This window comes from Vidua chalybeata, chromosome 3, assembly GCF_026979565.1.
Source record: "Vidua chalybeata isolate OUT-0048 chromosome 3, bVidCha1 merged haplotype, whole genome shotgun sequence".
NCBI lineage: Eukaryota > Metazoa > Chordata > Aves > Passeriformes > Viduidae > Vidua > Vidua chalybeata.
This window is the reverse complement of record NC_071532.1, coordinates 48,390,632-48,414,781: the sequence shown is the minus strand read 5'-3', so window position 1 is coordinate 48,414,781 and position 24,150 is coordinate 48,390,632. Positions and strand designations below refer to the sequence as shown.

The 24,150-nt window shown below is 37.6% G+C and overlaps 1 protein-coding gene across 1 annotated transcript in view; it reads right to left on the bottom strand.

The window, feature by feature from the left end:
- Window positions 1-542: 542 nt before the first annotated feature.
- Window positions 543-24,150, bottom strand: part of EPM2A (EPM2A glucan phosphatase, laforin) — a 39,232-nt gene continuing 15,624 nt past the window's right edge. Inside the window, exons 3-4 of the mRNA XM_053939304.1 lie at window positions 3,756-3,997; window positions 543-2,340 (exon numbers count right to left, since the gene is read on the bottom strand). Of these exons, the coding sequence (XP_053795279.1) occupies window positions 2,060-2,340; window positions 3,756-3,997 (523 nt within the window). The 3' untranslated portion in view covers window positions 543-2,059. The remainder of the gene's footprint in view (window positions 2,341-3,755; window positions 3,998-24,150) is intronic.

The following is a 24,150-nucleotide window of genomic DNA, read 5'->3' as shown; positions in this document are numbered from 1 at the left end:
AACTATATATATCCATATATGTATTACCTGTGGAACAAGAATCAATTCTACAAGTATTTGCCCCAGCATTTATTACAAGTTGAATCTGGAGGAAAGGCTTCTGTCAGGGATGCTTGGAAACACATTTTAAGCTTGCAGTTTCAAATAAATCTCTGCAGAAACGTAAAACTTAAGCAAGATGTACTCTCTGCTTCTCATGCCATTCTCCTTCTCTCAGTGCTTGATTTAAAGGAGAATATGGTAGCAAAAGCTCACCAATTTTACTTTAAACTCGGTCAAATTGAGGTAACTCCTGGGCAGGCAGCTGTAGCTCTTCACATTTGCATGTAAGCCCAATAGCCAGACAGGAGTACTCACACACTCTTCTTCAAGAGGGGAGCACTCTCTCTTCTCTCTGCTCTGGGCTAGGAGAAGAAACACCTGTTTTTGTCTTTGAAGGTACCAGAAGTGGTTCCACTTCTATATATAAATATCAGTTATGACCCTTTTTGCTATTTGTGAAATTGGAAGACAAAGACACATGACAAAATGGGCTGCTGGAATAGTAATTTTGTCTTTATTTTCTCATCCATATTCTAAACAGGCAGTGTTATTTCAAAAAAATCTGAAATGAAGTCATGGTGAAAACCTCACATAGAATAACTTAAATAAACATTTTTCTTTTCAAGATGATTGAAGTATAGGATAAATAAAATATATTATTTTGGGCATTCTCCATAAACAGTTCATATCCAATAGTTTCTCCATTAAGTATTAAAAAAAATCAATATTTATTACTTAAACTACTCTGTCACTGACTGCATCTTTAGAGGAACAAGTTGGCTGGAAAAAATGAGATTTCACTGAAGAATAAACCTATAGAAATTATGTTTCTTAATGTTTATGCTTCCTTAATTCTCTCTTCTCTCTTGAACTCAATCTACATCAAATTGGTTTCATCTGAATGGCACTGGAAGCTGTTGGTGCTTAGTTTAGCTAAGGGACCAAGCAGCAATGGAAAACATTAGGGCTTATCCAGAAAGCTAACACTGAGGCTAAGATCCTGAGAAACCATCTTCTGCAGAGTTGCTCTTTTTTCCTATAGAGGAATGTATTGACTTCATTCAGCCTAGAGATAGTTCAGCATTAGCTTCAATCAGCTAAACCTAGCACACATCCACTGCTTGCACAAGGAGAGGTTTTTGCTGTATTGAAGATATTAAGCTAGGTCAACAGCCAAGAGGCTGTGGTGCCAGTCATGCACCACACAATTCCTATAGGTCCTGTCTTACCCCAGTGGTTACTGCTCAGACAGACTTGGTACCTAAGGGAACTCCTGTACAGCACTGCATGAACCAGAGGAGCAAAATGCAGCTTCAACTCACAGCCTAGGATAATGTAACAAAGCAAGGCTGCCACAGCTGGAGCTGTGTCCTCTCTTCATGTCACAGCCCAGCCTAAGCCCAATGTCATAAAATAATACAGCTGGAGCTCGTAATACTTAACATTAACTAGATGGACAAAGAGCAAATCTTAGTTCACTGCATTAGACATTAGCTTTTTGTTTTTAAACACTGAATTGAAGAATCAATTTCTTTCTAGTCTTTCTCATCAATACCACTTGTCTACAGAATTACTACAAAACACTGCAACAATCTTATATCTGCTTAAAATAACTGAGCAGCTTTGATGATGGTCTGCTCCATCCTAACCTGAATCTTAATCCAGTCAATCTTTGTATTTTTTTCCTGTCACTTTTTATTGCCAACACTATTTCACCTCACATCTTGTTTAGTGTCTGCCCTAAAACCTCTCTTCCTATAGGCAAGTAGTTAAAAGAAAATCTCATTTGCAGTTTCTAGGTCTCATAATTGCACCAAAAGGCTTGAAAACGTGAATCGTTTCAGCTTAAAGAAAGCAAATAAAAAACTCTAAGGCACTTTTTAAACAAAATTCTCGTAACTTTTACAAGAAGCTTATAACCTGAAGAGGTGAGGTGGGTGCCTGAGTCACAGAAATTTCTAAGTCCTTGGGGTTCAAATGTAAGGATTCCTCTTCACCTTCCTTTTCTTCTGCTTTTCTACTCTTCTATTTGGTATGAAGAACGAAGATGCCCAAATTTCTGGTAGAAATCTTCTTCAGCACGATTCAGAGCTTCCTCATCTATGTAGACAGCTGGTCTCCGGGAAGCCAAAAAGTACTGCACTTTCCTCAGGCTCCATCCCATCACGTACCTCAGCCAGCCACTGACAGCAGCTGTAGACCTGCCAACACCAGCATTGCAATGAACATAGACAGTGTGTCCATTCTGCAGCAGCCCGTGCAGGAGGCAGACAGCTTGTGGCAACATCTGGATTCTTCCTAAGGTTAAACACAAGGCACATTCATTTGCACTGAACAAAGTCAGTTCATGGCTGATGAACTGTGAGATATAATGGCAGACCTGATATATTCCACTTTTTTCTTTCTTTCTTTTCTCAAATTACTTTCTAGGCTAAGTTTTTTTTTTTTTTTTCTTGCAATATAGAATCAGATCACTGCTCCTAAATAGAGATGTAGTTTCTAAGACATTTCTAAGTAAAATGCCCCGAGTCTTCTCTAAGTATACATTCCGATAACATCAGATGCATGTGGCATATTCATTTTCAAAGGAACTGAGACAAGGCAGCACATTATAGAGAACAGCACAACTTACATGGCGTTAAAGTTAGCAAGCCAAAAATGATTTTTTTTTTTTAATACTAGAGGTTTGTGAAGGTACCTACATACTGCTGATTTCCAAAACATTTTAATGAAGGCCACCAATTCAGTAAGTGAGGGAGGAGTGTAGAAGAACATTTTACTGTACAACTTAAAACTGTTATTTCACTGTGTACAAAGCATAGAGTCAAACAACACAGAATAGCCTTTCTCACTCCCAAAGGAATGAACATACCATATTTTCTGACACTTTTCTTCTGGCTGTCCTGGGAAACAGAGCTGCAAAGAGTGGAGCCCAGCTTTTCCTCATGGCACATATGAGCACTGACATTAAGCCCATTCAAATTCCTGTTTTAAGGTCTCCTGTCTTCTTTGATGTCCCTTTGCTGATATGACAGTGACCTGTTTGGGGTAGTGGTATTTCACTGCGTTGAAAGCACTCGCTTCTGCTGGCAGGCTGCTCACTTGAACATACTCACTTTCTAACCTTCTAGTTGGAAACAAGACTTTGAATTAAGCATTCCAACTAAGGACTTAAAAGTACTAGTAATTTATATTACAGCTCAGGTGCTATGAGTATTTTCAATTAATTGCAAACTATTATATAACTGTTGCTATGGAGTTCCATCAGACTGGGATACTACAGTTAAAGAAAAAGTGTTGGGAAGGGAACAGCAGGCACACAGCACTGTCTCTCCATTTTTAATCAGCAAAGGTGGCAAACTGCCCTGCTCTGCAAACTTGCAGTCTTCCACCTATACAGCATATTTTCATAATATAGGCTGAACTCAATTTGAAAGTAAAAATAGTCAAGCACTTATTGATGTCAGATGGCTTTAAACTCAAATAAAAATAAAACTGCCAGACACAAAGTACTTCAGATGACCTCTCTGCCTACAAGATATGAATAATTTGTTACAGACAGCACACAAAGAAACTATAACTTGTGTTCCAGCTATATTTTCATGCAAAATGTGCACAGAACTCCTCCCCCCACAACTGTCACAGAAGTGACAGATTAATAACTCAAAGTGTTTGTTGCTATTAATTTACTGCAAGAGTGACATGAGCATTACCTTCAGTGCTCATGTCTGCAGTTGGCAGCCAGACATAGGCAAGACCTTCTTCCTTATACAGTTTCATGAGGATTTCGGGGCTCATGGGTTCTGGGTAGCGGTTGCAGCCCCAGGAATTTTGAACAATGTCAGATTCAGTCTGGAAGTTCATCACAGCTGTAACACCCAGCTCATGCTTCAGCTTGATGGTCACGTGCTCCAGCTGCCGAGGGCAACTTCCCAGCCAGATGTTTGGCAGAATCCTAACATTGAAAAAACATTGGGATTGATTACAGTATCTTAAGGAAACTGCCAAGTTCAGCGGTGCTCCACTTCCAAACCTGCTTGACATCATCACACAAACACTGCTAAGCACAGACTTTTCATGTCAGGCAGTAAGAAACTTCTTGTTTCATTACAACTTATTTTGTTACAATTGAGTTGGTGATATCTGATGCTGGGGATCAAGCTCCTAGACCCCAAAGAGCCAGATGTACTGAGAAAAAATTTCAGAGCATAGTTATAGCACAGGTCTCCAGTCATCATTCATCACTAAGATTGAAGTAGAAGCTTACTAACATCAGGGGTTAAAATAAGAAAACTCTGAAGATTCATGCAATTTGCGTGCACGTGCACACACACACGCAGAAAAAAAAACAAAACAACAAGAAAAAGCCCAAACAAACAAAAAAAAAAAAACCCAAAAAACCCTCAAACCCAACAAAAGACCTAAAGAGTTCACATGATCCAAATCTGCACTACTTTAGTAATAAGAAGTCTTCCAACTCTTCAGCTACCACTCTAAAGAGGGAAGCAGGAAAAAAAGCATTTTGAACAGCCCGTCTGTGATGAAATTTAAAAATTAATGAGTCATTTTCTTCTAATTTTTCTCTGATCTCTTGGAGTCTAGTGGGAATCAAATACAGAATCACAATACATGTATCGCTTCCCTCAAGGCCTGAAGGACAAGAAATTTTTCAGGAAATCAAGAGCTTTATGTAGGATGGGAAAGTACCAGAAATATGGTTGTTTATCTGAATCAAACTTCAAGAGTTCTATGATTTTACCATTGCTAATTATCATAAAACTATTGTATACTTCAACAGATTATAAACATTATAAACTGAATATTTAGAAGCTGGTTTTCAAATGAGGGGTTTTAATATGCACATGCAATTAAACTGATGTTATCTACAATGGATAATTCAGATGCTCAAATTATTAGTGATCTACTTTAATTTCTTTATGCTTCCATTAACTTTGATTTTGAACGTGCAATCTACAAACTAAACAAAATATCCCTGCATTTAATATAAAAATTTACAAACCTTATTAACTGCAAAAAATCTGTAGCACTACTAACTGCAAATTTAGCAAACACTATTAAATGCAAATCTACAACAAAAGCAAGATCCTCAAAAATAAAATGTCTGTCATGCATGTCTAATGATCTTTCCCAATTTTAACCTCAGCAACAAATAAGGAAATGCTTTATATTTTTTCAGGAGCCTATAAACCACTCTTAAATCATCAGGTAGTTATTTCCATTTTACTGTCACAGTAATAGATACTAGGATTTAATTAAGACCTGTCATTGACTGTAATTATTAAATCCTGTTATATTAGTACGCAATATTATCAAAAATAAAAATTCTGATCCAGGAAGAACTAATTATTATTGTTTCCTGTTTGTAATTATTGTTATTTTTAAAACAATAATTATTTTTTGTTTATTATTTAACAATTATTTATTGTCTCCATGGTGAGTTGCATACTAGCCAAACAAACACAGCCTTTGGCCTTAACAGCCCCTGTTTCAATGGGACAAAACACTTGATCTCAATATATAGTAACTGAGGCCAATTTAAACAAATATATTACATAGCAAATAACTATTTCAACCATGTTCTAATAGTGAGATCACTCGAAAAAAAATTTACTTTGTTTTTGTTTCACATACATGTTCAGGAATTGCCCAAAATCCAACATAACCAGCTCAAGCATTCCCACTTATCAGAGGGATGGGCAAAGGTCCACTGCAACTGCTTCACTGCCCCCTTCCCACGTGCCAGCTCCACAGCAGCCCCCATCCTAACCTGAGCGAGTGACCGCTGTCAGGATTCTGCCACGGGAACCTGCCACAATGATTAGAGCATTTCAAGGTGCTGAATGTAAGCTACAGTGCCCTAACAGATGCTGACAAATGGCTGGAGATGAGCAATGGCTACAAAACCCCATTCCCGGGACAGAGAAATGGCAATATCACTAATAACTTGTGACAATATGAGGATATTATTTCAATAACAAGAACATTAGTACCCTTTCTTCAAAGGCTTTCCTGAAGACTCATACATATGTAATTCACTTGATACTTTGTGAAACATTTAATGCATTAAATTACCTTGATGGGAGGGAAAAATGTGTGTTTTTTAGGATTTGATTAAATTAAAAGTGACTAAAGCATTCCTGTGATAAATAAAATTCTGAGTAGTACTCTTTCTTACTGATAAACCAATGCTTTATAATTTTTCCCCCAATGATTTTTTAATGGGTGAACATCACAGCTGTGCTATCTGCAAGACCCCTGGGATACAGACCATTTATTTATTTTGTTCTTGCAGCCTAACAGGTCTTGTACATGACAAGACCTCCTGTATTGCACAACACTAGCTGCATTTACTGAACAATCTGAAGAGTTTACCAAATTTTTATCACTGTCTTTCCCCACAATTGACTAAACTAATGGAGGCATTCAGAGAATGACCTAAGAGATATATTTTAGGACAGGCAATTCTTGTGAATTAATTTTATGATTAGGTCCTAAAGTTTAGCCTTTGAGAGGATCAAGATGTAGCCTTGACCTTCGTCTACAAGCCCCTTATCTACCCACCTACAAATAACTGTAATTCTTGGTCTTGCTGGCCAAGAGTTTACCACCCTTTTACCACGCAGAAAACAGTACTGCAGAGCTTTCCTATCAGCCAATTTATGTAAAAGTTCTAGGATAATCCTACTGCATAGTACCTATATTTCTATTTGGCTTTATCTAGTTCAAACCTTACCTTTTTCTGACATCAGAAGGAAGGAATAAAAGGGGTTAGTGCATGTGTGAGTACAGAGACCAATGGAGAGTTTAGCAGCTATATTTTATATATAGATTTTTTGATAGCCCTACTGAGGCCTTCATTATGCTAAGAATCAGGAAAACATACATATTGAACCAAGCAAGAATGTGGTAATTTAATTTTTACATCTCTTTCCTTAATGATATAACCTTTAGTTTTCCTTTTCAATGTGGCCCTTCCTTAAGTTGCCTCTGAAGTTCAGTAGGTAGCTAGATTTTAGCCACAAGACTATTTGGCATGGGAAAGAAAGTTCTTTTACATTCCCCTCTAAACTGTCAAGTCATAGTGCTCTGAGCTCTCTGACAGCCACTACTTTCCAGCTCACATACAGGTGTATTCCAGCAGCAGATTATGTGATCCGTAAGCACATCAAAAAACATTAGGAAATTATTAGTGATCAATAGACCTTGAATCTTTTCAGCCGAACCCCTTTGATGTTCCCAAAATATCAAAACAGGACAGTGTTTTAGCAAAATTCTACTTGAAACTTTGCTTTAATATAAAAATGGCACTTTGTCAATGTACATCTTTACTCTGTGCATCAAGGATAATAAACTGTGTTTGGCTCCAGAACACATGGTCAATTCAGTCAGAGGCAGTTTATCAATGAAGAAAACACCTAGAGTGATTTAAACATCAAGGATATTTAGTGATCTTCTGAGATTAAGACTTGAAGATTGTCTATAAGCCCTTTCTTTATAGGTACTTTCTGTCAGCTACTTTCAGCCTGCCCTACACTTCAGTTCCCCACCAGTAGTATGGATACAATATTTACCTACCTTAAGGGGACTTTTAGGGGTCCAACGGATGAATTAATGTGAGAAGCATGAAGCTGTGGTAATATGGACTAAATGTTAGGCAAATGTTATTCAGTTTATTTTTATAGAGCCCAGACTGAAGGCTGACATATTTAAAACCTGCTTTTTGACTTATAAACTGAGAAAACCAACAATTATTTATCATTACCATGGAGTAAATATGGAACACCCTGCAAACACTTGTACATTTCTTTTCTGGCACTCTCAAATTATTTTTAATTATCTAGACATATATTGTGTTTGTTGGCTTTCCCCCAGGACCCTGCACAGTCTGGATTAAAATGACAATTCAGAGTGAATTATATATAACATTGTTATATTATATATAACAATTCAGAGTGAATACATCTAAAATAGCAAATGCATTCCTTTTAATCAATGGGTATGCAAATGGTCTTCCCATCCCTACAGAGAAAATGAGTCTGAAGCAATGAAAAATTAGCACTGTGAAACTTATTTTTTAATGGTGCAGACTAATTCTCAGGCGGGTTCACAAAGCATGACACACCATACCTCTCAATCTTAGTACAGTACAAAAGCAGCCCAGCAACTGGAATTGTAGGGATTTGATTTCCAAGGAAGGTGACCTGACCTAGGGGAAGACACCAGGTTACTGCATCAGGCAGTCAGCTCTTCCTCCATGACACCAATGTTTACTCTACTTCTTCAGCACTCCAGTTTTACTTTTGCTAATAATGCTTTGAGACAAACAGATCCTAAATTGAAAGTTCCTTAAAATAGTGAGTTGCAAGCTGGGATGACTCAGGTACTGCTTCCAGATCTGACCAATCATCAGTGTGCTAGAAGAAGGCATCTTAGAATCTACCTTAAAGTTAATCAACCCTCTAAGAGTTACAGTTCTTATAGAAAAGGATAGGATTTGGCACTTAGGAACACATTTCATAAGAATATCTATCAGGTACTGACAGGTGTCCTTTTATCCTGATAGTTGCCAGCTTTAATCAAAAGAGAGGACTTTGCCAAACTAAGCAGGGTATTTGTCATTGGTTATTAGCAACAATGATCCATCAACGATGCCATTTGTTTATACCAGTGATATTTTTGAACAAGGTCCAGTCTATTATTTTAAATGAAAATGGATGGATTGAATCATCCCTCAGTGCCAGATGAAGGGGTAGCCTGTGTTAAAGCCTGAACTCTACTTCACTTTTCTACACCAGACTCCCTTAGATCCCATTAAGCATCTGATGACTGTGAGATAAGTACTAAAATACACATATAACAAAAAAGAGCCATTTAGCTGAAACAACAAAGAAAATAATGATTAAATTGACTCTGTCCTCCCTCAAGATTCTTTTTTCCTAAAGGTATAGCATGCAACCACAGCTACATGGAATTTGCAGTAAAACTTACTCTGCATTCCCAGAAGAGCAACGTATATAATTCAGTCAATTTACCCCCAGCATTTTGTGTTGCTTCTAGGCATACAGAGTGGTTTTTTGCACCAACATAGTGCTATTACCCTGGTACCACTACAAGCAAGCAGCCCAAAGGGAATACAGGCCTGAAGTACAACTCAGTTACAGATGATTTTTGCAGCACTTGAACTGCTAGAGACTGTTTCCAATTACACTGCATTCCTATTTCCTCTCCTGAAGGCATTGGAGTAGGAACTCATTCAGAATTTTTTTATAAAGTGGATTTTTAATCTAAAATTATGATCTGTCTGAACCAAAAGCTTCATAGAAATTTTCAACTTTCAGCCAAATTTAAACTAGTTCAAAGACCAGATGTCTGTTCCCTGTCTCATATGACACAAAAAAGAGATTTCCAGAAGTATTGCTTTGGGCATATTCAAAATTAGAATATAGGAAATCCTCAGCTATAGCTGAGATGCTCTTTCATCTTTTCTATATTCTCTGCCTTGTGACAAGGCACATCACTTTAAATGGCAATACCACTGGATTATGATGACCCAGACCTATCATCCTGCATGTGCTCCTTCTTTTGCCAGTGGCATCCTACTAACAACATATAGCAGCTTATTTATAGGTCTGTGTGTGCCTTCCCTGAAGTACCAAATTAGACATCTCTCTTCCAGGCCTTCCTTTTTCTTTTCTCTGAACCTGTGACAGTGAGCACTTCCTAGAAATCAGATGAGGTTCCTGTACTTTTGTCAGAGCAATCTGGAAACGTTACTTAGATTGCTGTCTAATGCCCTGAAATGCATTCACAGACAGAGAAGAATTTTCAGATGACCAAATTCTGTTCTCCAGTGGAAGATCTGAGCATGTTCAAATATTCTTCGATATGTAGAAAACACACTGATTACTATCCTCACCTCAGAAAAAAAAATTCCTTTTTCCAATATGAATCGTCCAGTCACAGGTCATAGACACACCTTCTTGTCTCCACAATGGACACAAAGAACAGATTATTTCCTTCCACTCTGTAAAACCCTTTTATTTATCTCTGAGTTACTAACACACTCCAGCACATTTTTCCATTCTTCACACATACACACATACATGCTTGTCATATATTCAAAGCATCTAAACACTCTTGTTTGCCTTTGGACTCTCTCTCTTTTTGAATATATTATGCCCAGTACTGAAAAGAGTACATTTCTGAGAAGAACCAAAGATTACTTACTTCTTGTGCTTCAAAGGCTTTTATCCCTCTTTAAAGTTCCCTGGCAGTTCTTCTGCAGCATGTCATTGCTGACCTATATTCAACATGGGATTCCTTTTTCAAGTTAAGATCTTTCCAAACAGATGAACCTACTCAATAAGGAAAGACTAAAGTTTGCCCAAACAATTTTTAGTTTCAATTGCCAGTGGTGTCAAATTAAACTAAATGAATATGCAGTAAAGAAGCAGATGAGATTCAGGGTTGATGATGGCATCTCAGCAATAAGTCCTGGAATAAATAATCTCACATGCACATCACTGTGTTTTAAGCTAACTATAATCAAATAGAAAGGGAAACAGTACCTGCTTGTAGTGACACTCGGTGAAAGCATTGCTTTATAAAGAGATCAAAGTGGAAATATGAGCCTGTACCAAGAAGTGAACTGAAAGTAACAGAAAATTTAGAGTAATGGTCTAAAAATCATTGATCCTATTCTATGCACTCAAATTCCAAATTTTTACTAATATTTTATTGTATCAAGAAAGATACAGAAAAATGAAAATATTCAAAATACAGTAGATTCCAGATATTTTTTGTGAAAATACTTTCAAAGGAGGGCAGACTAAGGATATAACATTCTTTAGAGGGAATTTAACAACTGTTTAAACATAATATACATAAGGGCAAACCAACTGGCTTTATCTAAATAAAATACATAAAGAATATAAAATTCCACGTAGCTTCACCTATAAAGTAACTACCAAGAGATGAGAAAAATAGCAACATTTTTAAAATAATTTTTTAGTCTTGTGTCTTCCTCCAAAATAGACAGAATGGACAGATATCAAAACAGAGGGGTCCCTTGTTTGGTCTTGTACAGGAATTTTGGTTTTACTATAGTGTGTTTAAAAAAAGGACAGAAAGATCTCTCAGCAAAATGTCTCCTTATCAATGAAATAATAATGTAGGACTGGGGGGTTACGACACTGACAGTTAATTGCATATTGCATAGGGCACAAGGGTAAATTGCTGTGGTCTTAATCCCTTCTCCTGTTGATTTACTGATAAAGTCTCCTTGCAGAAGACAAACTGATGGACCCTTCATGGTGAGAGGCCTGACTTAAGCAGGATTGACTGGGAGCAAGTTGGATGCACTTGATTTCCCAGCATAGAGTCAAGTACTAGTGGCCAGACCAAGACAGAAAGGTTTGATGATGCTATGGTCTAACTCCAAGATAGAATAAACAGGCTTAATAAGATCACTCTTATAAAGAGAGATGGAATAAATGGCCATAACCTTAGCAGAAGCCACCAGAGAAAAGTACTGATTAATGATAAAACTATATCCTACTGAAATGACACATCTGCAGACCTTGTAGAAACTACTTCTATTCTTGAACAAAAAATTGCTCTTACATAAATGTCAAATGTAGAAGGAGCACAAGTTACACATTTGTTATGCTTTACCACTGAAAGAGTGCAGTTTATTGTGAAGTCAAGATTTCTACCTCAGGGCTTTAAATGAGAATTAAACAGGCTACAATGTAGCAGTGTCGTGGTTTGACATGGAAGTGAATTTTTTCCAGGAAGTTGGGTCAAACCAATCAGTGGTCAGGTTTGGATATTGGCACCTGGAGTGACCACTGAAAGTATGGACACGCCTCTGAGAACACAGGGGGTTAAAAGCAAGAACTCCCAGGAGAACTGTCTCTTTTGGTTCCGGTCGTCAGAGAGTGCAGACTCCCCCCTGCCCAGCCATGGGCTGGGTGGGGGAGGGGAAGCCACGCGGCCTTGTCCAGGTAGGCCGAGGGGGCTGAGGGTCTGGAACCCAGCCAGCTCCTGTGGACGGAAGGGTGGAGAGAAGCAGAGATGCCTTTGCCCCCCCCCATGTGGGAAAGAGACAGAGAGCCTGGCGGCACCTGGAAATCTGCCGGCAGAGGAGAAGGAGAAGGGGGGGGAAATGCCCAGCGTGGGAGGCGGAACGTCGGACTGAGATATCGGCCGTACAGGGAGTCTGAACTTTTAACCCTTTCGAGGGAATGAGGGCTTTTTAAAAGTATTACTCCTCCTTGATTTGTAGTGGAAGAGAGATAGTCCGGGACCTGAGATGTTAGAAGAAGAAATATTTAGGTGGGAGGAGATGAAGAAGTAGCTTTTAGCTAGACTTTTCTTGTTAGCCATGGACTGAACCAAAATCTCCTGCAATAGAGACTGCATTTTAGGGGGATGCAGTGGTGACCCAGGGAGACCTGTTTCAGCTTCGAACAGCACAGGAATGGCGAGAAACGAAGAGAGTTGAAGAGGGAATGGTGATACCCTCTGTCTTCAGGAAGAAGATGAGTCCTGTTTTTGGACCCCTCGGCCCCAGGGGAAAATGGGGGGGACTGTAGTCCCAGGATGAGAAACTGAACTGTTGTATCTTTGGGTCCATGGCAAAGCATCCTTAAAGGAGCCCTATGAGCAGTCTGTCCATGCACGGTGGTGAGAGCACTGTGACATGGAAAGGAGAGTGTCACACTGGCAGATTTTTCTTCCGGGCGGTTGCCATGTGTGACAGGGAAACACAGGGGGGCAGCTGTGTTTCCTGGGGGGCCTGTGGTGCAAGAGAGACTTCTCTCTCCCTTGATAGTTTAAGCATAGATTACCTGAAGGGTGGTAATTTGATCAAGAATCCCGGGTGATGTTTCATGGCTGGGTGTGTTTGGAATTGGGAAGAAGAGGGGTGGTTTTAAAAGGTCTTCATCCTGGATTTAGTTTATGTGTTTTCTGTATTAGTAGTAGTTTAATAAAGTTTTTTTCCTTTGTTATTAAGCTTAGGCCTGCTCTGCTCTGTCCCTGATAACATCTCACAGCATTTATTTAAGGAAAGTGCATTTTCATGGGGGTGCTGGCATTGCGCCAGTGTCAAACCATGACAAGCTCCAAGGTGGATTTTTTTACTCCTTCTTATTTGGAACTCTGATGAAAAGCAATTAAGGTCTGGCAAATTTTCTTCTTAGATGTAATTTGAACTACTTATCTAGCTTCTCACATGGGAGTAGACTTGGAATGTAGAAAGAAACACCTGCTTTTATCACTTTAGAACAACGCTTTGTCAGCTTAGCAATATGCAGAGTTTCTCAAGCCCTTGAATTCTGAGTCTTATGCTTAATAGTATCTTATTTATTGCATGTTCACAAATCTGTGGCATAAAGCCACCTCATTTACTGATGTGCCAGGCAAATAAGCCATTAAGGTTTGACCTCAAGCTGACAACGTGATAAAAGTAAAGCAGGTAAGAATAATATCAAACCTGTAACTGAAATAAAGTATTACCCAGACACTCAGCTACAAAGTGGTTCCAGTGTTGCACTGCCCTCAGGTTTTGCTGTCTTCTCTTTCACAACCTTCCAGTGCATTCTGTGTGTGCTTCAGGATTGTCCTGGCTTTGAATTCACCAGGAAAAAAGACCCACATGAGAAGAATTAAAGTCACATAAGACTTTAGTCTACAGATCCACAAAATTTTCTTTTTGTGGCCCATTTTCCCCTTCCACAGCAATCCCAAACATTCCCTTACAAGAAGCATAAGAGCTTTATTAAAAGAAACTCACAAAAAAAAAAAAAAAAAAACCAAACAAACCTCATAAGGACAGATGCAGAGATCAAGAACATTCCTAACATCCTATGTCCTGCCACAGCAGGGCACTTACTTGATGAAAACATGTAGACCACTGGGAAGTAAACCACATCCCACACTGCAAAAATGACAATAATACTTGGGTAAGCAGTAGCACTATGCTTGAAAGTCACAAAATAATCCTTCTGTTGCATTTAGTACTGGTAGACCATCATCAGGAAAATTGGGACAAAGGAAGAGAAACACCCAAAGAGCTCCGCAGAGAGTGCCAGAACAAACAGAGTTCTAGAAGACAAGTTTTCAGAGAAAAGACTGAAAGATCCAAGGACTAATATCAATATAAAAACAGTGAGATATTCCAAAGTCAACCACTCTGATTCTGAGAAAAAAATTGTTTCCAAGCATATTTTAAAGGGCTATAGAGGGGCAGGATACTAATTTGTTCTCCATGTCTTCTGTGGAGAGAACAAGAAGAAATTAACTTGAATTGCATTAGGAAGACTTAAATTGAGATTAGTAAAGCTTTTTAATGGTTGGAATAGTGAGGTAATTGAATGGGCAACTAACAGGCCTATAGAGTCTCATCACTAAGATGAGATCATATTTTAGATCAGGCTGGATAAACCTGAAATGATTTAAATGTAATTGAGATTAAGTTGGGGCAAGGAAATGGACTGGATACTTTCTGAGGTCTCTTTGAGCCTATGATCTATGATACTATAATCATAAACTTTAATTTCCATTTCTGGAAGCACTACCTATATTCATTTATCAAACTCCATCTTGAAATAATTTAGGTTCCTTGTCCTTCCTGCCCTATTTGAAAGGTCATGCCAGAATTCAGACATCATTCCTTTGATGACAGAAACCTTGTTCTAATTTACACTCTAAATTCATTCAGAAGCAATTAATATCCATTTGATCTTAAAGAAGGTTCAATTTCAATAATTCTTCTTCCCCCTTTTTAGTAATTCCTGAATGTCTTTTACAAATAGTAATAGATCCTCTTTCTTAGCCTTCATTAAACTATGCTGTTTATCCCAGACACCAGAAGTAGTCAAACTATGGTAGCACAGAGTTCCTTTCAAGCCAATTTATTTTGCTTCAACTCCAGAGGCATAAAAGTTTACATATCCTGTGGAAACCACTGTCATTCATTGCATATTTGTTCTGCAGACACAATAATAGATTAAATTTATCTAATTTTGTCTCTAAAGTAAGCTCACATACTCCAGTAAGTTCAGTGGAATTGCTGTTATCAACCTCACAGTACATTCAAATCTATACAGTGAAAAGACCCACAACATAAACTCTTCTCCCTTCTTCTTCACTTCATTCCATTAAAAAGCTTAAAGCAAATTAATTTATCTCTTATACATTTTTCTAATCTATTTTGTCTCTAGTCTAGATATGATTTAAAGTAATGTGGTCACATAAGACTTTACCCACATAGCCAAAACTGAAATATGGAAGATTAAGTGTTATTCTCCCTGTATTCAAAGTGAAATATTTTATGTCACATTTTTCTATGTATTTCTACTGTGAAGATAAGAAAGAAATTATTCACAAGCACACCAATGCCTTGGAGGACAGGGTGTCCAGATCTAGCCTTACAGGACTTTGCCAGAATTTGTTTTCAAACATCCACACAAGGTTTCAATGGATGCCTAAGTGTGGTAGCAGGGTGTCCCTGGCGAGGTAATAATTAGCATTGACTCCATGATTCTCAGAAGGAATCAATCACTTTATTACACTATACTTATTAAGAAACCGATTCCCCTTACAGACAGTCCAATACAGTTTTACCCAATTGGTCCTTCAATTAAAACACCATCACCATTGGCCAATTAAGAAACCACCCTTTGGAAAACAAACCTCCATAACACATTCCACATGTTCACAACAACAGGTGCAGCAAGTGAAGATAAGAATTGTTTCTCATGCTTTTCTCTGATCTTCTCACAGCCTTCCCGAGGACAATGCCTGGGAAAGTTGTGCTGCCGCTGTCTGTAGCCAGAGAGCTGCTGCCACACCTAGGGAGCACACTGTAGGCAGCAGAAAGCAAGATTTGCCTTTGTAAGGAATGACTCTTCTTGCACTTTCATTTTATAAACATTCTCTGAAAGCAGTTACAAAAATACAGCCTGAGAAGAGAATCAGGTTCCAAGGCTTGTACTGAACACCTTGGAAAGGACTCCTCCATTGGCTTGTGAGCATTAATGCCTAAATGCTCCAATTAAAGAATCTTGTCTCATGCAACCATGGTTGCCAATGGTTACTTCCTACATATGTCTCTGTTAGATTGCCAACATTCCCATTTGTTTTGAATTAGAACAACTACCCGGAAACACAAGAACAATAGGCTGCTAAACTCAGCCAAACCGCAATAAACCATGAATCTCTTGGCATTAGAAATGAGAATTTCTAACAGTAATGCTTAGCAATGGGAATGATGCCACTGCTGGCACCTATACATTAAATCATCTCAACAAAATTGACTTAAACTGCTACAAATGAACTTTAGGTTGGTGCCTGAGAAGATTTGGGAATCATTGGTAAAAATATATTTAGTCTTCTTTCAGAGTTTACCTATTAGCAGCTGCTTAGGAATCTAGACTGGGAAAACAATAAAAGATTAATCCAGTTTTCAAAATGTAGCATTCCAGATCTAATGGAAATACATTCCAATAGTTCAGAAACAAGTACATATTAATGAAAATTGCATAATTGCAAAGCACAGATTATTGCTAGGTGGCCTTGTGATCCACACGGCACCATATGCACATGTACAAAATAATGGAATCTCTCAGAACTCCAACAGTCAAAGAAAGATGTACATTCATCCCCTGTAATACCATCTGAAAACAGCCTTGATGAGCTCTGTATCCATGTTCATTCCAATTTATCCAGAATTTCTAAACACACATCAGTTCATTTATTTGAATTTTAAAGATGGACAGATACATGCTGACAGAACAGAACACGCTGGGGGAAACACCTTAGAAATATGGAGAAAAAGGGGATTAACCTCACCACATCAGTTACATAAACATCTAAAATAAGGTGTCCTCACAGCAAAGTCAAAACAAAGGAACATGTGTATAGTGCTACCACAAAAAAAAAATTGTCAAAAAACTTAATTTTAGATAATGTACTTGGTTTCTGGATTCTAAACATAAGATTAATAATCCTGGTGGATGAGTAGCCAACATCAAAGGTTGAGGCTGGGATGGTAATGGAGCTGCTAAGAGGCCCCAGAAGAACCTATGTGTACCTTTTTAACACAAAACTACAAAGTATAGTGGAATGTCTTGAAGAAGTCTTGGATGACAAAATGGGAAAAAATCATGACAGTTAAATTTATGAACAATCAATGCTGCAGTTTTTATTGGAGAGCAAAGACTGACATGAATTACCAGGGGTTCTCTATTTTTTAAAAATGTCTCTTTTTTTTTCCTTTCAGATTTCTTTATTTTCCTAGCAGTATCATTGAACCTGATTGGAAATTGAAATTTCAAGCATTTGAACAAATATTTCAAAGTGACCTACTGTTATTAAAGTTTGTTTAAATGTGTTTACATTATCAGCTGAAGCTTGACTTTATACATTTGTTAAACACACTGGAAAACCTTATTACCAAGACTAGAGATATATTTGAGAAGCTTTTTCCTCCTTTTATCTCACCACATTGAAGCAACTCATTACTACAAGGAAGCTGAGAAATTCACTCTTCTGCAGTGAAAGCAGTATTTAACATTCTTTAGGACTGGTCTGCACCCAGCCAACCCTTCAAGCTGGCAGCTGGACCACAGAAAGAAGGAAAATTAAAGAAATTGTCTTGTTAGGGAAGCTGCATATCCTCCTTATCAGATCATCACCTTGGGAAAATGATGGCACTGGATAGAACTGTTCTGAAGTGCTTTTAAAAGGCAGTCCTGGAGAAGTTAGTTAAACTAAAAAATAATAATTAAAAAAGAAAAGGCTCTAGAAGCACATCAACATCCATCCCCTTGTACTACTGCCCAGCACCCAGCCCCTGAACTAAATGACAGTCATAGAGATCCTCATTGCTGACCCACAGCTGATGGATGGGAGGGAAGAGGAGGGAAGGAAAGGGAAGAAAGGGAGAAAGTAAGCAACCACCTATTCAAATACTATTTTTTTATATATTCCACATTTCCTTGTGTCTGTATAAAACTGAAATGCATATTTTGCCTTTATCCTCTTCTTGATGCTTAAAATCTATTACTAGGTTTTTCACATCAAAGAAAAAAGACATTTCATTTAAACTTATAAACCATGCTGTCTACTGAACCAAAGGAGAAATACACATTTCTTAAAGCTTGGCAATGTCTATGACATTTGACTCAATTTTTATCACAGTTCATGGGAGGACGCACATTAAACTTCTGAACAACAGCAGGGATTATCTACCTGACTCCCTGAAATTAAATTTCCCAAAGTACAAGCATTAAAGGAGGGAACAAGATATTTTCAGTTCAGCCTCTTAATATGTTCCCTGGGAAGACAAATGCAGTTCATTTCTTTGTTGCTTTTTTTTTCCTTATACAGAGAAAATTATATATGGGAAAATACAGCAACAACTGGATAATCTCTATTTAGTCTTGAGAAATAAAATATTTATGTTTGTGAGACACGCTTCAAAGGAACTAGAGCTATATTCCAGTTTACTTTCTAATAAAAAATGTTTTATCCTTTAAGTAGGATTCTCCATATTTTTATATGGAGGTTCATTTTTTTAATTATCTTGTAAATATCTAGAGCATTTAAGCATGAAAACTTGCATTTCTATCTCTCAGCATTTACAAAAATTATTCAAGATAGAGGTAGAATTCATAACTTAATAGCTACGGCTTGCTACTGTTTCAAATGAAGTATCTTTAATGTTTTTCCCATTTCATTTAAAATAACTATGCAGTTGTTTATTTCAGATTTTTTTTGACTTTCAGATCACCTCTTTCAGAAATATAGTATACACTGAGCAAGTAAGTAAACACCAAACCAGCTGGTGGTAATAAAACATCTGATGGCATCACTTTTCACATTTGGGGAGCAAAAACTCTCTTGCTCTGAGACTTTTTTTCTGTAAGAGTCAGCCTCAGGCTGGCTGGGCCAATCTGCCCTGGGAGCTGTGCCTGCAAAAAATCACTGGAAGGGGAGGCAGAGTAAGTTTACTCTGCAAACACACATCCCTGGTTCAACACGATCACCAGGTGTAACTTATGGAGTTGTGTTAGTGAAGTTTTTCCAACAACAAACAGAAATCTGAGTTTACTCCCTCCTGGTAGGCTAAATAGCAATTAGGATGTGTAAACGATCTCTGCTTTTCAGAAAGAGTTCTGCTATCTTTGGATAAACTGCATTAAGAAATGCCAGCAATTACCTGGCACCTAATAAATGCATGTAAAAGCTAGGAGGAAATAAATATCTGGAAGAAAACTGGAACATCATCTTCAGAGAGAGAGTGATGCTGCCCCTTCCTTGTCATCCCAGCTGTGAGCTAAATTGCCCAGGATTTCACAATCTCAGTCAATTTCATTCACAGCCGGCAACACCAGCAAATTGCTTTCCAATGGAGACAACTTTACTCCCTCGCTGACAGCCTGAATGTTAAAGAGTAAAGAGGCAGGAAAAAGGGCTGAAAACCCCCAGAAGAAATATGGACAAGCGGCAGGGAGACACAGTAAAACACACAGAGAAATCAGAAGCAACAATAGTTTCTGCTCCCTAACAGTGATACCCCACATAAAATTCATACTTACCGGACTAGCAACATTTTTCTGTTATATCCCACAGAGAAAAACAGAACTACGTTTACTCCTCCAGGTTTTTCCATGGAGGGTTCCCAATCTTCCTTCTGTTTTTTTCTCCCAGAATGACACAGAATTGTAACTTTTTCTTAAGAAGTAAGGAAATAATTTTTGTGCAGAGGCACACCTATGAAAAGATCCATTTTAAAGAGCAACAGTGTTTTTAAGTAAATATTACCTGTTACTGGCCAACTGATTAAAGGTCTCATCTTCTCATCAACAGCCAGACTCTGCTTGCTGCCATTTTACTAATGAAATACTCATTCCAGAATAATCATCCTTCTAAATAAAAAATTCTCAAACAGCCATTGCCAAAACCACATATGAATGGCAGGATGGTAAAGAAGACTACAGAAAAAAAACTCCATAAAACACTCACAAGACTAACCAGACACCATGCTAAGATTTCCTTTAGCTTTTTCACATAGGTAGTGTACTGTTCATCAGACATTACTTCAACTACATCCCAAAGCCTAGCCAAAAATTTGTGTCCCTCAGCCACTGCAGGAGGTAACAAATCTGGCAGCCTGCTAGCTAATAGCGATTCATCAGGTTTAACAGACCAGTCACTGTAGGTAGAAGTAATACTGGTACTTCAAATGCTGATGACAGTCATGTAAAAATCTTTAATCTAGAAGCTGTGTGACTTTTTTTTTTCTTCTGGCAAAATTACCTTTTCTAAAGGTATATTTCCTTTGCTAGCCAGCACTCACAAGAAATGCAATTAGAAATGAGTGACGTCCAGGGTTTCCATGTCAAGTTCCTTTTGGGTGCTCAGGCAGTAGGTAACAGCAAGAGACCCAGAGCTGTGCTGGCAGCAGCCATTTGCTAATACTCAAAAAATCAAAATAACTGAAAAGAGAGTTCCTATCATCTAGTTCATCCACAGTATTCGACTTCATGGCATGTGACTGCACTGCTGGCACATCCTAACCCTATTTCTGTTCACAGTTCACAAGACTGAGATCTGTAGCTAACTCAGCAGTAGCCTGGCTTGGGCTACCCCAGCTAAGTGCCATCCTGCCTAAGCAAGATCACAAAACTTGGAAAAATAGAATCATTTTTCCTGGTTTTAGCCATTAATGTGTAGGGCACAGTGTGGGGAGTTCACAAAAGGAGAAGCTTTCTGTTTGGATGGACAACAAATGTGGAAGAAAAATGCATTTGTTACCCAATACAGAGATCACCCAAATTAAATACATGAAAACAAATAAGGACTAAAACCAAATAGAATTCTAGCCTCATAATTTGTCTTCTCACTCTTGCTCCTGTTGCCTCACACTCCCTCTTCACTTTCAAGAACTTAAATAAAAAATTGCTTAAATGTCACTTCTTACACTGATTTGAAACCCATTTTCTTCACAACAGAGGCTAGTAAAAGCATTTCCCGGCTCCAGCTGGGGGTGATGTAGAAAAAAATGAAGACACAAAGGACAAAAAATAGAATTAACCTTTGAACCATTCTATAAAAGGTGATTCCCATTGGTAACAACAATGGTTCCAATTTATATTAGTTTCAGACTATAGCTCAGTACAATGAAACAATTCAAAGTAGTAGTCAGATATCCTAGTTTATGGGATAAACAGATTAAAAAATGTGCCTTGGAATATTTTCATTACTTAATGTATAAAATGACCACATAACTTCACAGTTAGAGACCCAAGTACTGAAATCAAAGGATGAACTCTTATTGATGTTAAGTCCTTTTGATCAGGACTATTTTACTAGAACACAATCAATGAATTTTGTTCCAGAGCTCATTATTTCTTATTCTTTTCTCTACAATCACAAGCATTCTTTAGGCACAGGGGACAGTTAGCTCTCAGCTTTTAATGTTAATTATGGTAATCTCTGTAGACATCATCACCTCTTCTCCTAATTCATAATGTAGGCATAAAATATCAGTGCAGCTTTCTATTACGGTAGCACATGTCACTACTCTGTAGGGGGTTTTTGTGACAGCTTACTCTTAAAAGCCTTTTTTACAATTTAGTAATAAAAAAGTAGGTAAGAATTATATTTAAAACAGAAAGGCATTTTATTTTGTGAATGAGTTACAACCAGTAAAAAGAGAATTTAAAGACTAAAAAAAAAAGTGCTCTCTCTTGTATCTTTTTCAAAGGTAATTCTAATTTCATACCAAACCAAATATATTCAACCAAGTTCTTGTTTGCCACCTAATTAAAGATGCATATCAATTAAGTAAATGCTCATTTTTCCCATAGAAAGAAATTCTGTGCTCCATGAGCAAAATATTGCTCTAGTACCTCCACAAGGTAAACAAGAAGCATCTCCATTTTGCCCTGGATCATTCTTCATTCACTCACATATCTACATTAACATTTACTACAAAGCAGGAACACACATCTTATGTGACTCTCCTGATCATTCCCACTCAACACCTAACTTAGGTTATAACCTATATTACTGACAGTGTTGTAGGAAACTGTCTCACCAACAAGCCACAAAATATTTGTAAATACTACATCATAAATTGTGTTTCATTTGCAACCATTGAGAAACAAAAATAATATTTCCAAGCATGGGAGTAAATTTTATTTTATCATTACCTTAATTTTGTCTTAGGGAAAAACCCCACTGATGATAGCAACACATTTGTCAGCTTCCCAATCACTCCAAAAACATGAACATGAGATATTAGTATTTAATGGCATATATATATATAAAATGCAAAAAAGGTACTAAAGAAACTTGTACCTCAAAAAATTGTTGTCAGGACCCATGGCTACTCTCATGTAGTGACTCCCCTGATTGTGGACTCCTAATTGTATATTTTCCTCCAAAAAGTTTAACAGCCATACAATACCACTGTTACGGAGGCTGTTGTCTAAGGAATTCACTTACACATTCTAGTTTATCTGCATTCTACATGCAAGGCATGTAAAAATTATTTTTCTTTGTCAGATTTAAGAAATATGACTCACAAAAAGCACACACCTAAAATCAGTCTGGAAATAGGAAACAAATAACTAGATGGCTGTTTCTATCAGAGATATTCATTTCCATAGCACCTAATTCTGCCATCAAGCATCATTGTCTTCAACATATTATTTAAGTATTTTGTAATTTCAGGCATCATTCCCTCTCTTGCTCTTATGTAATGCCTTTCTTCTGAGAAATGCATATGTTTTTATATAAATAATAAGGTATACTACATCTAAAAATTAGGAACTTCTGCCTTTCACACATGGAACTGAAACAGAGATAATATGGCCCAGATTCACAAATTTTCTGAAGTCATCTTCTCTCAGAAAAGATTACAATAACTCAAATTTACTTTGGAAAATTACTTCATCCTAAGTGAACTTTCCTGCAATTTGAAGGCATCTTATTGCAGTACAAAAAAAAAATCTTATCTAGTACAAAAAAGAAACTGATTGTTTTGTTTTGGATTATTTTTCCTGAATCAGATTTTGGTTAAAGGTGTCATTACATCTCCAAACCAAGTGAATATTAATGCCATGAAGGTATCAGTCATGACTCTTAGCTGTGGGAAAGCTCCATTTCATATTTACATGAAATTAGTTCTAATCCTGCTGGGCTTAAAAACCACATTATATACTCTCCCACCTGAATGGCCAACACAAAATGAGTTCTCTAAATGTAAGTTTAAATGTAAGTTCACTAAATTAAGAGTGATACATCTACATTGAATAAGAAAAATCTGATTCCTCAGAGCATTCTTGTCAGCCTCAGCATAGTGCAAAATTGGTTTTGGTCCCAGCCAGAGGCAGGCTCTTCTCATCCTGCTGCAGCCCAGATAAAGCAGAAGCTCATGTTTTATGAAGAAGCAAGATGGCAACAAAGCTCAGAGCAACTGTGTCTAATTGTGATTCTACAGGGAAAAATAAAATCAGTCCCAGGGCTCATGCGGGAACCTCCTTTGACAGAGTAAAACCTTCCTTTCTCATTAATTCACACATGGCAGCCCTATTAAGTGGAGTAACATAGAGGATGAGCTCACATCAAAATTTTTCATTGATAAATCACTTCTTTCCAGCCTCCACCACTGTAAAGATCCTACAAGTGGTGACAGGACTCAGAATTTGTGGTCATAATGCTCCCTGCAGCACTGCTGCCTTTAGTACAGCATGGAAAAAGGTAACGTTAGCTGGAAAACCATTATTTGATCATACTATGAAATTTAACTGTACAGGCAGAAGGACTAGCTTTTTGCTTCTGTTTGAGTTTTGGTTTTGCTTTGGGGATATGGGGGGGGTATATGGGGTATTAAAAAAAATTATTAGATTAATCTTCATAGTACTTTTCTGAATCAATAAATCCATTGCAAATTAAAGGCATTTTCATCAGCTCACTTCAGCTGCTCTGCAAACAACAACCACAAAAAAATCTAAAGTATTTTTGGGCTGCTTTATTATAACCAGCAGAATGGTGAACCTGCCCCCAACT